This window comes from Castor canadensis, chromosome 2, assembly GCF_047511655.1.
Source record: "Castor canadensis chromosome 2, mCasCan1.hap1v2, whole genome shotgun sequence".
NCBI classification, from domain to species: Eukaryota; Metazoa; Chordata; class Mammalia; order Rodentia; family Castoridae; genus Castor; species Castor canadensis.
The window spans coordinates 96,796,124-96,812,202 of NC_133387.1; the positions used below are offsets into that span (position 1 = coordinate 96,796,124).

General features: G+C 38.6%; 1 protein-coding gene across 5 annotated transcripts in view; it reads right to left on the reverse strand.

Annotated features, from left to right (window-relative positions):
* Positions 1-7,343: 7,343 nt before the first annotated feature.
* Positions 7,344-16,079, reverse strand: part of Amph (amphiphysin) — a 235,512-nt gene continuing 226,776 nt past the window's right edge. For all 5 annotated transcript variants that reach the window (XM_074065351.1, XM_074065352.1, XM_074065349.1 and 2 more), the window contains 3 exons: positions 15,768-16,019; positions 13,399-13,500; positions 7,344-8,576 (listed from right to left, as the gene is read on the reverse strand). In XM_074065351.1, the coding sequence (XP_073921452.1) occupies positions 8,469-8,576; positions 13,399-13,500; positions 15,768-16,019 (462 nt within the window). In that variant the 3' untranslated portion in view covers positions 7,344-8,468. The remainder of the gene's footprint in view (positions 8,577-13,398; positions 13,501-15,767; positions 16,020-16,079) is intronic.

Consider the following 16,079-nt stretch of genomic DNA (forward strand, 5'->3'; position numbering starts at 1 on the left):
TTAAAGTTAATAGTTTACAACCTTTTGTGTTAAAGTTAGCATGTTAAAGTTAATAGTTAACAACCTTTTGTGAAAGATTAACTCTTGATCCATGAAATGATAACATATCCTTTATTGAATGTTAAATGTTGAATATAGTTATTCCTTCTTTGCAAGCAAAATTTGATGTAGGTGACAATGAGGCTTAAGTAGGTTAAATAACTTATTGAAGTCACCTAGCTATCAAAGAGCACACAAAGAATTTGAACAAACCATTTAGTCTCCAAGGCCTGGGCCCTGCATAAATTTCTTGGGTGTTTATGGTTCAGAGATTAATATCTGGCTTCATTGGGGTGTACATTTCACCACAAAATGTGATGTTTTTATACTTTTTCAACTTCATGTTTCCTGCTTTTAAAAAAATAGTGTTTTGACAGCATTTAGTTATTTACACTAACTTCTAGCACCCCCTCCTGGCCACTGCATGTATAACATGCATGCTATGTTGAAGCCTCAGTAAGTGACATCTATTTAAGAGCAATGACTGCATGATGACTGGAAAATGCCCTGAAATACAAGGCAGGTTCCAATTGCACACCCAGTGTGCTCAATAGTTTTAGATGGGAGATTCCTCTTTGAACACTCTTATTTCCCCAGCCTGAAAGTGAAAGGTATGTGTGACATTTGGGGCTCTTTCAGATCTGACAACTTGTGATTCTGGCTTGAACTGATGCTCCAGATATTGAAAAAAGAAGTGTGGTAAGATGAAAAATGGAAGTGTATTAATTTTGATCCAACAATAATGGCATGTTGCTTGCTTGCTCGCCACTTGACACTTCTCTAGGAAAACTATTCTGCATTGTTTCCTTAAGAAAACATAGATCTTTTGAGTGTTTGAATGGCCAATAGGTTTGAAACCCAGCCTGGCTACTACACAAAGGTAGGTGACTTCAATAAACTTGTTTCAGGCCAATGTGAAGATAATGCTCAAAAATCTTACTAAGAAGAAGACTGAGGCTTTCAGAGGTAAAACAAGCACACATGCACACATACACCCATGTGGACACAGCTACAATCCATACAAAAAGCTGAATTGTGCTGATTCTTATTGGTGCTTGCTCTACAGCTGTCTAGAAACTAAAAGAGAAGAACCTTTGTAAATTTAAGTATGCACGTAAGGTAGAGTTCTCTTGGGGATACTCAGAATTTGTCAACTGTCTGCATCACTTCAGACACCTCACCATGCTTCAGATTTATCTATAACTTTGAGTATTTCATGTTTCACTAGCTTTAAAAATCACAAGAACTATCAGCAATGTATTTAATATGCCTTGCTCCTGAAGGACATGCAAATTGCCTATGTTTGAAAAATGTCTTGGCTGGAGTCATATTCTCACCCTTGCACCTCTCATTTTCATATGACAGATCCAGAAGTACTTGGATCAAAGACTGACTTAGTATTCTTTTTTTTATTTTTGGTTGTGCTGGGATACGAACCCAGAGATTTACACTTGCTAGGCAGGTGGTCTACCACTTGAGCCACTCTACCAGCCCTTTGTTGTGTTGGGTATTTTTGAGATAAGGTCTCATGAAAGATTTGCCTGGGCTTGCTCTGAGCTGTGATCCTCCTGAGTAGCTGAGATTATAGACACAAGCCATCCACACTGGCTGAATCAGTGTTCTTAAATGAAAAAGTGTCCTTATTCCAGATTGCCTCAGTCATCTTGGAGAAGAAACTGCCTTGAGGGTGCGACAATTCCCTCTGAGTCTAGAGGCCAGTGGCCAGGGCCAGCTAGATAGTGGTTGGCAGCCAATGGACACAGATTTTCCCTAAAGAAGGAAAGTGTCGCATTTTCCACAGACCACTGAAGAAAATGAATGAATTCCCTTAGGGTTACCCTGATCTTGATTTAGCAGTTGAAACCACTCTCTGTGATTGATGGGCTACGGATTGTCTAAAATTAAGTCTCAAAGCTTAAACACAAAGTTTTTATGGGTTATCCAGAAATTAAAGCCTGGTTTGTTTGGGTTTTTTTTTAAACCTTGGTTCTCATATGTTTCTGTTATATTTCTGAGCACATGAAACAGTATCATCAATCCATGCCAGCTATTTTGTGTAGTTTTGCTTATTTTTGCTTCTTCATTCCCATTATCTTGTAGGTACTCCATCTAATGTACTTGATGTATGTCCTTAGAGTCTTTGAATCTGTGAAAATGATGTAATATTTGTGATTAGTGTGTTTTTAATCCATGTAAATAGCACACTATCCTCATCGATCCACTGGGCGCTGTCCATACTCCTCGTTCACTGCTCCTCCCTGCTCTCCTTTCTCCATGGCTGGTAACCACTTGCATCCTATTCCTCCATCCCCCAGGGTTGGACACTTTGCTACCACCAGCAATGCTGTGATGAAGCCCTCAGAGCCTCTACACCACCATACGCACTGACCCCGGAATGTAATTCTAGGATTTCTGGCCAGAGGGCACACACACACACACACACACACACACACACACCACCATTTTCACTAAATACTGCCACTGCTCTGTGTTATGGTGTTACCTGAAATTTGTATTTTTGCCAACTCGATGGCCATCAAGCAGGATTGCATTGCTTAATAGGCACTGATCTGATCATTAGGAACTAAGAGTCATTTTTCATTCCTGGCCTGTGTCCCCTCCAGGGTCCTGTCTATGCATGTCCTTTACTTACAGCAAAAAGGAAGTTGAAAGCAGAAAGGTAAAGTCAGAGCCAGTTGGCCAGGGTTATATATAGCTTGCCATTAATTGACTGCGTCTGTATGACCTTCCTGTTAGTATCTCTTAACTTCCTGGTCTGGAGTAAGTATAAGCAGCAACTTCCTCATAGGTTTGTGAAGATTAAGTGAATTAAAACATATGAAACCCTTAGAGTGCCTGGAAAATAACAAACATGAAGCAAATACTATTACATTCACTATTCATGTTAATTTATCAGTATCAGACATGTTAGTAAATAAATATAAATAAAATATCATAAATATAAATTAGTACAATAGCAATTATTAAAATCAATTTCTGCTTTTATAAATGGCTTATTTATTTTAGAAATTTATCGTTTGTGATTTTGGGGGTCTTACAAATATAACAAGCTTGTCTGACAGCTTATTATATTATATTACATTAATAATAAGTACAGTTAGTAGACAGGTTGTCACCTATCTCCTATATATTTTCATTACATAGAAATTCATAATTTTGTACTCATTCTTTGTCTTATACTTTGTATACTTTGTTTAAGAAAATTTTTCACTCTCCATTATAACAAATTCATTTTACATTTCTTCTTATATTCAATTTTTCCTTGCATGCTGATCCTGGGGTTAGTTTCTGGACTAGCTGATCAATTTGTCTCTCTTGGCTCACTCAACACACTTATATATGAGGTCCTAGTCTGGTTGCAGATTGATACAATTTATTACTCTGTGAGGGAAACAAAGGGCTGAAGGATATCCTATCCACTCTACATGCAGGAAAGAAGACTGAGTGGGGAAAAGCATGAGTGAACAGGTACAGAGGCCTTTGTTTAAGAGGTAGAACTTGAGCTGTTGCCTAGAGGGAAAGAAGTTGGAGGAAAATAGGAGAGGGAGGGGCATTCCAGAAAAAGGAGCTTGCAGCAAGATAAGCAAAGGTATAGTGCTGTGGTAGAGAAAGCAGGATGAGGCAGTGAGGATACTGACTTGATCTAAACAGACAATATTGGTGAACCTGTGGTGACTTTGAAGGTCAAGTAGTGGCACCAGTATTTGACATGACATACACACATTCAATAGATATTTATCACTAGTACGTGTGCATGAGAGAAAGAGACAAGGAGGGGAAGGGTAACATGCCAGCATTAGTGTTAGGCATGTAAAATAGGTTGGGGAGTGGGGCAAACTGGGAAGGTAGGAAGTAGGCAGACCAGGAAGGCAAGAATTACCAAAATCATCTTCACTCACTATGGGAAGGACCATTACTAGAACAATTCATAGAAATTAAAGTGGCATGATGTTTTGAGGGAAGAAATAATAGCAGGTGCTTGTTATCTGGAAAATGAAAGACAAGAGAAAGCTCCCAAGTCTACAGGAATAGGAGTCTGAAGAATGGGGAGCCCCTGAACACAAGGTCTAAGTCTTATACAATGTGGCCTCAAGGCACAGTAACTCACACTTTGCAAGAGCTTGATAACCATTTAATGAGCAAAGAAACGTGGACTTGGAGGCAATCACTGGACCTTCCAAAGGGAACATGCCTTGAACAAATGGGTTACAACCTGAAGGATAGAGATTGATACCACCCACCCCATGCCCCACTCCCAGCACCTACAGGAAGAAAGAAAAACAAAGGTGAAGAAGGAACAGTCAGAGGCATAGGAAAACAAGGAGAATTATTATCCTGGAATCTTAGGGAAGTTTGGAGACATTTGATGGCATTACCAAATGCCACAAGTCACTTGGTGGTTACAGGTAGATTTGTGGAAAACAGAGGATAATGACAGAGTTCAGTAATATTTATTGAAGAGTGTAAGAGTACCATTCATGTGGCAAACTGCTTATGGATAAGGCACTTCCCTATTGCACTGGATTTACACAGCTTTAACATAGTAGGATGTGTTTCTCTAGAGCTAACTGTAGACACTTGTCAGTGCTGCAGGGAGAGAGAAATTAGCTTACAACTTCAGTTTGACCTGAGCTAAGAGGGCCCTGGAGATCACAGGGCCCTGGGAGTTCATTTGACTTCAGAAAACTAAGAGAAAGTTTAGATTTCTTTAGAAAGACCTTCAAAGTATTCATGGGCCTTTCTTTCAACTTGCATAGATTTAGGAGTTGTGTCACAATTACCTTTAGAGCTGAAAAAGTCAGTGTGGCCTTCCAGTAGGTAATTTTTGGAAAGTATAGCCAATGAGTCACAAAGTATTTGGGTGGACCATTTAGTTTATTCAAGCACAGTTTGCTTGATGTTATGAATAACTGACCCATCTCTTGCCATGTGCCTTGAAGAATGCTACAGGTGAGAAGCTGGGTGGGTCTTAGCCTGGTGGTACAGGACAGGTTAATCTCAAATCAGGTCTGAGATGGGCTGAAGAGCCACCTCAAGGATCAAAACAGAACCATGTGGCTCTGAATTTTCTACATTTGACAACTGAGTACTGTCATTGTCTTCTCCACATAGCCTCCAAGTATTTGATTCTATTTATTTGAGTCCTCAGAAGAGGTAACATGCTTGGGAAGACAGTAGCTACACCATCACACGAGGAATGCCGTGGCCTGTTAATCGCCAAGGTCTGACACATAGTGTTTAAAAGGATTTTCATTCAGTCCCAAGTTTAAAAAAAAAAAAAAGGCAGTGTTTCTAGTTGGGCTCCTTTGAAAAGACTAGTAGAGTCCTGGAAAGTCAATCTGTTGACCAGTCTGTTTCTAAGACTTCAAGGTGTCAGCCCTGCTATCATATGGAATAAACACCGAGCCCCAGTCATCTTTAAACTTGTTGGTTTCTCCTGTATTTTGTAGTTCCCCAAGGGTGTTTTCTTTAATGGATCATCTAAATTGGCCAGGGAGACATGCTGAAATTTTTCTAAAATGGCCTGATTAAAGGCTCCTTTATGTCACCAAAGAACTCTCAGAATTTTGACCCTGTATCCTGTACCTGACAGCCCAAGATGTGATGGATGTGGTTTTCTGATTCAAAGCTTCCTAATTTTATTAGAAAGAGCTTGTGCATGGAGTTTCTGTCTCAGGGGCCCTGGCTACCCTGAGATATCATTAAAAATTCAAATTTCCAGAGGACTTTGCTTTGCAGTATCCACATCACACAGATTTAAGAGGAACTACAGGGGCTGGTGGAGTGGTTCACATGGTTAAGAGCACCTGCCTAGCAAGTGTGAAGCCCTGAGTTCAAATCAGTGATGCCAAAAAAAAAAAAAGAGGGACTACAGGTAGTATTGGTAGGAGGACCAGGTAGGCATATGTCCTATAAGAACTCCAGGCTTCCTTTATCTGACTTATTACTACTTGGAAATCTGTATACCATTGAGCTTGTAACAGGAAGTTTCCAACTTGGAGAGGATGCTCAGACAGGGCTTCCTGACTCCAGGTCTTTAGGGTAAAATGTAGGTACAAATTCACCAATATATGACTAAGTAAAGTGAGTATGATGGGTTGGTGGTATGAGAACCTGAATTAGACTGAGGAAAAGAAGTGGAAAGAGCTCCACACTAGTAAACACAGAAGTCCTTGAAACTACCTACATAGCCTTCAGAAAGTCTACTGGAATGGAAAAAGAATATTAAGTGCATATCGAGCAGGGGGGATTTCTGGAGAATATCACTACCACCCACCCTCATTTCCAGCTCATTCATTTTCAGTACATTGGGAATTCTTGGATCTTGGCAATCCCTGAAACAAGGAATCCAATTTACTTTTATTTAGTAATTTTTTTTAAACTCCAAAGGAATTTTTAAATATCAGGACTAAATATTTAAATGAAAAATTATCTTTACAGAACATTAGGTGCATTGCATTGTTAGAGCTAATTTTTCATTCTTGGCCTTTACCATCCCATGTGTAGTCTCAATGTCAGGATTGACTTTCACTTATCATCTCATATTGCTGCATTTCTCTTGCTGAATTACCAGTCCCACTGCTGAGTAGGTAGTGGCATGTTATTTTCTTACACTAGACTAGTATTCATTATGACCCAGCCTTCCTGTAAATCAGCCTGTAGAAAAATGGTGAGTTAGTAATAGATATTTGCCTATTGACACTTAAAACATCAAAATCAGTAATCCTCCAGAGAATTCAAACCATGAGTCAGAAAGATATACCATAGTTAAAATGTACATTCTCAATTAGCCCGTATAGAAGCATATATGCAGACAAAAAGTCTAAATCAAAATGCATTTTTGTTTGAAGAATTTTCTTCTGGCAACAATGGACAAATGAGTTGACTCTTCTATTCCATGAAATCTAATTTTTAATGGACCTATGAACATAAACATGCCAGAAAGAAAAGTGACTTAAAAATGAACCTGGCATGGGAAGAAATTACTGATTATGGAGGTTGTAAGATTGTCAGTGATTCACAGCCTGTAGTCTACAACCAGTGGTTTTAAGGAACCTCCCTCCATAGCTGTTATTTGTGGTACAGTAATTGCTGGTTATCAGGGAACACTGAGTGACCAGCAATGACTGGAATGAAGGGGGAGGAGTGAGGCAGGGCCATGATGCACAACCAAGGGAAGAAACAAAAGTATATCTACACAAATAACAACTCCAATACAAATTGTCTCAAGTAGTGTGTCCCACTGGAACAAGATTTCAGAAAAATAAGACTCATAAAAAGGAATTAGGGTAATTGTTGGAGATTACCAAAGGTTTATTTGGAATGACACAGCACTGAAAACATAATCGTTACAGATGATTTGTGAATACAGCATACATCACCTAGTATCTTTTAGAATGATCTGTGAAGATGAATTGCATAAACATAAAGAAGTGGAAATATATAGGAGCTTTTTTTTTTTAAAATAAGTTCTTTTGGGGGTAAATTCATATGTCCCCATCTTCTGGCCAATCTCATGGAAGCAGAAGTGAAGACCACATAGCTGCTGGTCCCAGCCTAGCCTTCCTCCAGCCACAGTGGCTGGACAGCTGCTTGATTAGGCAGGTGCTCTCTCTAATGGGGCAGCAACTTGGAAGTACTATCTGTCATCTTATCCTGAAAACTGCACACAACAAACACAGATACTGTCGACTGTTTTGGCAATGGGATGGCTGGTTTTGCCCAGAAGCAAAACTGCAACTGTAATGCCAGACAGAATAAGAGCAATGCATGTATCAATGACACTTGAGAGGCAAAGAGCTACAATGGAAAGGAAAGGAAGCAACTATGTATATGTAGCTTTCTGCATACACATAGATCCGGCAGTCATGGGAACTAGCTTGAGTGACTGTGTGTCCATATATATGTCTATAGAGGTGTGTTGGAAAAGACCATTGAAAACATTTGCAGTAGTGTAGTTTTAAACACAGTAAACCTGAACAGGAGAAAGAGCACGTGCTCACACCTGGGAAAGGAAATAAGGTAATCTCGGACTACACGAAACTTCATCACATCTGCAGGGCGGCCCACTCAATACCACATACTTGGTGCAGAGAAATCAAGGACTGGTCTGGAGAAAGCTATTTTAGAACAGGTGGGAGGGGACTTGAGTACAAGTGTCCACAGCTTGGACAAAGCACTAACAGACCTGCTATTGACCACATGGGAACAAAGCGAGAAGTTTTTCTTTGATTTGCTTTGTTTTTCCCCTCTTACATTTTTTTGCACACATGCTCTGCTGACAGGTCTTCCTTTGTCTGGCCTCAGTTTGTAAGTCATTAGGCATGTAATAGCAAAAGTGAACTCTTCAGGATTCCACGGAGGTTGAAATCCCAGTCATCAAGCTCTTTTCTACAATACTTGCAACTCTACTCTAGGCGTCGGGTGAAGTTCTCTGGAAAGAGGCCTTTGTAAGTGGCCAGGTCTCTGTACTGAAGCCAGTCTGATTCCTTCACTCCCACCAGCCAGCCTGCGTCCTGCAAGATAACAACAGGTTTTCAGAGCACAACAAAGTACTGGAAACATCTGTACTGCCCACTAGTATTGTGTCTCAGACTGTCACACTGCATATAAAGTAAGTGTTCCATAGTGATTAGTGAGAAGGCCTGTCCCAAATAATTTGGTAGTTAAAAAAATTAAGAAATAAAACATTTGAGAGTATTTCTTTACTATAAAAGTATACTTCATTGAAGATTAATATTGGCATTCTGATTTTGTATATAGCATAGTTAATTGATGTTAACTGGATTATAATATGAGTTCTTAAGGAAGAGAAAAGAAATTCCATGACCTGTTGCCCTATGGGTCAGAGTGAAGTAAAACTTGGGTTAGAAAATAATGCTGAGGCAACAGACAGTCTTACTTATAAGAAATGACTCTGTCCACAGCTCACATCATGCAACCCCAATAAATCACCCTAACACAGGGCTCATCAAATCCTAAAAGTTAGATATGTGCAGTCTGGTATTACTCTGCTTATTGTTATTATTAATACCGGATTTTTCAAGTTTATATAAGCTACAAAATACTCCAATGTAGTGCCATTCTTGTTGGAGACAGTCATATGTTCTTTATAAATTAACATTTGTTTGTCATATAAGAGTGCCATCATAAAAAGAAAATATTTAGCCATAGAAAGCTTAGAAAACAATCATTCATGGCTGGTCCTACTAAATGGGAGATGATACTTGAAACTGAGAAACTATGGCTATAATTCACCCTCGGCCTTCTGAAGAAAAGCAGAGCCTTGCTGAAAACAGCTGAGTTGGAAGGAACACTAGGAAGTGCAGAGCTGAAGGAAGTGAAGCCAGAGGGAAGACTATCTTTATAATGTTAACCAGTGCAGGAAAAGGATCCCACTTACAATGTATTGGGGTTTAATTTGAGTCAAACCCCAATACAGCTCAAGTACATCTGATAATATGAGGTCTCAAAAATTAAATAAAGGTCTGAATACATTCTCTTTTGATATAATCTGAGACTATAAATTGATACTGCCACATAGACAAGAAATATAAGTCTTAGAGAGGCCAGTTTTTGATGAGAGAGATAGAGGGAAAAAAAAAACAAGGAAAAAAATGACCTAATAAAATAACAGATAATATTCTTGCTGATGAGGAAAAGCACTCCTTTTAAAATTATGATGTCATATGTGTGAAGGACAAAGCTGCACTTAAAGGAAAAATTGATAACTAAGTATTTTTTAACTGCTATATGCATATAAAAGGTCAAAATTTCTCCCCAACAAGTATCTGTGTCTGATTTTATTTATAGTGAATGAAAAATCTAATGGGGCAAGAGGAGTCAAGCATGTTAAAATTGAGAAAAACAGGACTTCCATAAACCCATAATCAAGATGTATTTCAACACATAGACTCTGAAATACAATTTAAATCGTAAAGAGAAGGATATTAGCCAACATAAATCTTTAGTGGAGGAAAATTAAATTTAAACTGCTTAAGATGTGTGGTAGACAGTGATTTCCAGTTTCAGTAATAGCAGAATATCTTGTATTAGACAAATGCTTCCACACAGAATTTTTATAAATACTGTAATAATTATGTATACATGTATACCTATCTGAATCTACATATAAGCAACTGTTTGCTACAAAATCTGTAGGTTTATGAGGCAGATATAAATCCTGCACACAACTATTTGAAGGCACCAAGAGTGACTAAAAGCAGGAAGAGATCAGAGAATATTTAACCAACCCCTGAATGCAGGGAAACGCAGTGGTGAGACCAAGCTAACACGGCTTTTTCACCTGGATTGTCCTCACATCCTGTGACACAGAGCACTCAGAGGACAGCGTTTATGGTGACAGAGCAGTTGTGCATTTGTGAGGGAATATCTTAAAAAGGAGGGAACCACAGGAAGGAGTCCCTAACTATGAAGAGAAACTTCCTTGAAATCACGTGACCTCCAAACTCACAAACATAAGGGGTATTCCTACAAGCTAGAGATAAAACAACAGCAGAGTGGCTAAAAAAGCTGATTCAAAATTTAGGCACTGCCAAAGGAGAGGGCAGGATTTAGAGTTTGGGTCTCACCAAAAAAGGAGAACTGTAAGCAGTGCAGGATTTCTACTTAAATCCTCCAAAAACCCATTTTTTAGAGGTAGGGGCAATGTCTCAGAAATAGGAATTTATGTAGAGACCAAAGGCGCCCACTTTGACAAAATGTGAAATAAACTTCTACAATTTTATGGTAATTTTTCAGTAATGGAAGTGCCTGTTAGTACACAAAAAACAATCTTCAGATATGAATAACTGAGTCCACCCACTATGTCTAGTATCAAGAAAAATATTACTAGTCATGAGGAAAAAGATAGGAAAAAATGACCCAAAATAAAAGGCAGTCAATAGAAATACGCCAAGAAAAATTCCAGCCTTTGGAATTATCAGCAAAAAATTTAAAGCACCTATTAATAAATATGGTCAAGTATTAAAGTTGAAAGACAGTAATAATGAGAGAATAGATAACAAAACTTAGCAAAATAGAAACTGTATTAGTTGGACTCTGGTGGCTCACACCTGTAACCCTAGTTACTCAGGAGGCAGAGATCAGGAGGACTGTGGTTGGAGGCTAGCCCGGGCAAATGGTTCGTGAGATGCTATCTTGATAATACCCAATCAATACAAAACAAGGCTGGTGGAGTGCCTCAAGTGGTAGAGAGCCTGCCTTGCAAGCATGAGGCCCTAAATTCAAACCCTAGTACTGCCAAAGAATAATCTGTATTAAAGCCAAAGAATATTCTGTATTAAAGAATAACAAAGAAATTATACAATTATGTAGGTATAATATGTGAAATGGAAAAGTCACTGGAGAGGTTAATAACAAATTTAAAGTAGCAGAAGAAAGAGTCATGGTACTAGAACACACATTAACAGAAATTATACAATCTGACTCCACAGTGAAATTAATATTGATAAAAAGGAACAGAATCTTAGGTATCAAGAAGTTGAACACATAATGGGAAATGGAGAGAGGGAAAGAGTAGGAGGGATGGAAAGAGACAGAGACAGAGAAAAAAGAAAGAAAATGAGGCAGAAAAAAATTAGAGAAAAAAATAGCAAAAGTTTTCTAAATGTAATAAAAAATGTCAAGTTACAAGTCTAAGGAGCTCATTGAAAACCAAGTATGAAACCCTCCCCCTACACAAAACAAAACATGAGCATATTACAATCGATGGTGAAAACTATAGACACAAAGAAATTCTTTATATCAGTGAAAGTTATATAACATATAGAGAAATTAAGCAAATGATAGCTGACTTCAAATTATAAATAGTAGAGACCAGAAAACAATGGAACAACATCTTGAAGAGTAGATGGAAATGAAGTCTATTCAGAATTCTTTCCCTAGTGAAATAAAAATCTTTAAAAATGAATATAAGTGAAGACATTTTCACATAAACAAAAGCTTGGAGGGTTTGTCACCAGCAGATCAACATCACAGGAATTGCTAAATAAAAATTTTTAAGCAGAAAGGGAATGAGAACAAACCAAAACTCATTTATAGGAAGGAATGAGGAACACTGGAAATAGATAGTAAGTATAAAAGACTAGCTTTTTTTCCTCTAACTTATTTTTAAAAAATATATCTTATGGCTAGTGCAAAAAATATAAACTTATATGATAAGATTTTGATGTTTTTGAGATAGGTAGAAATGTCAATGCTTTTGCCTTTATATTAATAATTTGTGCTTTTTTTCACTTTTTTCTTAAAGTCAAAGATTGCAATAAGAATTTCAATATTCTTTTCAAAGAACCAATGTTTGGGTTTGTTAACTTTCTCTGTTGCATGTTTTTGATTCCACTTCTTTGTGAATTTATTTTTATTATTTCCTTCTATGTACTTTCTATTTAACTTCATGAATTTTTGTATTTTAGGCTTACTACTTAGAATCCATAATCATTATGAAATATGTTTAACTTACACTATGATTTCTTTGACAAATGTATTTAGAAGTGTATTTAATTTTTAAAAAAATTTGGGGCTTTTAACAATATGCTATTTTAGTAATTTCTAAATTAATTTCCAATTAATCAGGTGTACCAGCACCTGATTCATATTCGTAGGTGAGTGAAATGTTGGATATGTCCGTTTTAAGCTTAAAAGCTATGGTGCTTTTTAGGAGGAAAGAGTCATAAATAAAATCTCTTTAAAATAGCATGGACATTATAGCTCTTTCTCCAGAAAAACATGTTCACAGACTCGCACAAATTTCGCCTACCATTTTGAGTGTTCACAAATCACAAACAGGGACAAAATGGGAGATCCCAGCACCAAAACATCAGACCACTCTGCGAGGCATCTCTGTTACACTGAGGTGTAATTTAAATACTGTATCATGCAGTGTCGTTAGGTGTACAGTTCCATGACTTTTAACAAATGCATACACACATGTGACCACACTGCTACTGAGATAAACAGCATTTCCACCTCCCCAGAAAGTTCTCTCATGTCCTTTTCCCGTCAGCCTCCCTATCCCTGGAGACATGCACAGTGCCAGCCTTTCCTGAAGACTGGTGTTACAATCACAACGTCCCTAGGAAGTGATTGTAAGATGAGAAAAGGTCACCTAGTTGTATACAAAGGACACAGTGCAACAGCACTCCCAAGGGGTATCCTGAAAAGCAGGTGAGTGAGGCACTGTGGCCACAGCCCTTAAGCTCCTCTCAGCCTTGGTGCACAGCATCTCAGAAAACAGAAATGCTTCCAGAAGGAACTGTGCCCAACTGACCCTCAGGAAAAACGAACATGGCAGAAATAGCTTCCGGTCTTGTCTTTTACCTGGTCAGCTTCCGAATCTGAGGGGACCACCAGCACCACATCACCCCTTTGTAGGTTAAGTTCATCAGAATTTGCTGCCTCAAAATCATGCAGTGTTTCCACCTGCAAAAGGTTTTAAAAGAACTGCTTAATTTTAGAAAGAAAAGAAAAAGATGTAAAAATCAGTTTCCCAGTCAGATATAAGGAGGCACTCATAGAAGCACTTTCCAAAGGGGATAAAAAAGATGAAGATGTATTTTCATCCTGTTGTGGATTTTTTTTTTTTTTTGTGGTACTGAGGCTTGAACTCAGGGGCTACACCTTGAGCCACTTCACCAGCTTTTCTTTGTGATGGTTTTTTCAAGATAAGGTCTTGTAAACTATTTGCCTGGGTAGGCTTCGAATCACAATCCTCCTGAGTAGCTTGGATTACAGGCATGAGCCACCAGGGCTTGGCTTGTTATGGATGGTTTAGATGTGGTTTCTCTCCCAAAGGTTCCTATGTTGGAAGCTTGGTTCCCCAGTGTGGTGGTGTAAGAGGTGAGGGAACCTTTAAGGGGTAGAAGCTACCAGGAGGTCATTAGGGGTGCTGCCTTCAAAAGGCATTCATGTAATTTTTATAGGATCCTGAGTGGTTCCGTGAATGGGTTATTATAAAAGACTATGACTAGCCCTTCTTCACAGCTCTGGGTTCCTGTCTCATCATGCAGTCTCTCTCTGATGCATGATACCTTGTGCCATGTGATACAGCTAAAGCGTCCTCCCCAGAGCTGAGCCAGTGCCTGTGTCATGCTCTTGAATCTCCAAGACTGTCTGCTAAATAAACCTCTTTCCTTTATAAAGCATCTAGTCTCAGGTATTTTATTATAGTAACTGAAAATAGCTAATAAACAACCCAAGGAAAAAGAAGGCCTCTAAAGACAAAAAGGGAATACTATTCTCTCTTTACTTAATACCCTTGGCTCTTACTAACTTACGTAAAGCCATTTGGATGTATATTTGTTAATGCAATGTGCTCTTCAATAGCTGAAAGTACTATGTTTATTGCATTTTGATTACCCATGTTTTTTATAGAAACTTGCCTTTTAGCATCATTGATATTTTATTATTATTGTTTGTCATTTAGCTTGAACTAAAAAAAAATGCCTACCTAAAAGTTCTTCTAACCCTGGCTTCTGTCAAATAATTAAACATCAGGAAAACTACCACTTGAATCTTATATGGAAATTACTATTAAACCCTGTGATCAATTTCTTTGTAAATAAACTTGTTCCTTTTCATATCCTACCCTTCATGACATCGCAATCTGCTTTTACTTTCCCCCACCCCCCAAAAACAAGATTCCTATAGAATTATATTGTAGAAAAAAGCAGAAAGAATAACACAGTGAGTGCCCCATACATCCATCTCCCACCTTGAACAGCAACTACATCAGTCCTAGACAGTCTTCATTCTCTCATGTCACTCCCCCCTCAATCCCCTGGAGATTAAACAACTGACATTTTTTTTTTTTGGCTGCACTGAGGTTTGAACTCAGGGCCTACACCTTGAGCCACTCCACCTGCCCATTTTTGTGATTTTTTTTTCATGATAGAGTCTCACAAACTCTTTGCCTGGGCTAGATTCAAACTGTGATCCTCCTGATCTCTGAGTAGCTAGGATTACAGGTGTGAGTCATAGGCACCTGGCAACAACCTACTTTTAATTTGTGTATTTTACATATAGAATTATAAACTATTAGATATGGAAATTACTATTACCCCAACATTGACTTCTCTAATGAGAAAACTGATGCCCAGAGAGAGGGGTTAAGTGATGTGCGTTAGGTTACGCTACAGATAGTGAGGAAGCCCGAGATGGGCCTCTCGAGCTCTAGCCTTGCCCGGCCCACGGCTTCAGAGTTCCTGAGTGGTAATTAAAACAAACACAGCTGGACACAGACGACCCCCTAACCCACAGGTTCATATTTTTTCTCCATATTAATTAATTCATAAATCCATTATACCATTTGAGGGAGCAAGAGAGGAGTTACTTTATAAAAGTATGTATGTGTGTGTGTGAGTGAGAGAGAGAAAGAGAGAGAGAGAGAGAGAGAGAGAGAGAGAGAGAGAGAGAGAGAAAATGACTATGACTGTTCAACTCCAGCCCCATGAACATACACAGATTTAACATTTTAAAAAATATCACAGAGAATGTGGCTAACTTTTGAAATTAAATCAAATTAATATAAATCTATTAGGGAGCATTATCTACCTTCAATACTTGGGCTTATGCCAAGGATTATATATTGCAAAAAGCAAAAATAAAACATCAGAAAAACCAAAGGTTGGAGGAAACAGGACTCAAAGTGAAGAAAAGACAAAAGGTCATGGGGTTATAGTAAAAAAGACCTTGTAGAGAAAACCAGGAGGCACATCCTGGGTGGCCTCCCCTGCAGATGCGAACTGGTCTACAGCACCCGCTGGTGCAGGAGGCACAGCGTGAAGGTCCTCCAGGGGCTTCTGATCCGTGGCCAGCTCTTGAGTCTCCCCTGTGGAAACTACAGGATCCACATCCTTGGTGGCCTCCTTAATCTCTCCTATTTCGTGATCTCCCTCCTCTTCATGGTTGGAGGCAGGCTCAATGACGACGGAAGGAATGACCTGGAGGAAGAAGGTAGTGGTGTCCAGCAGGGCCTGAGAAAGAAAACATCTGCATCTCCC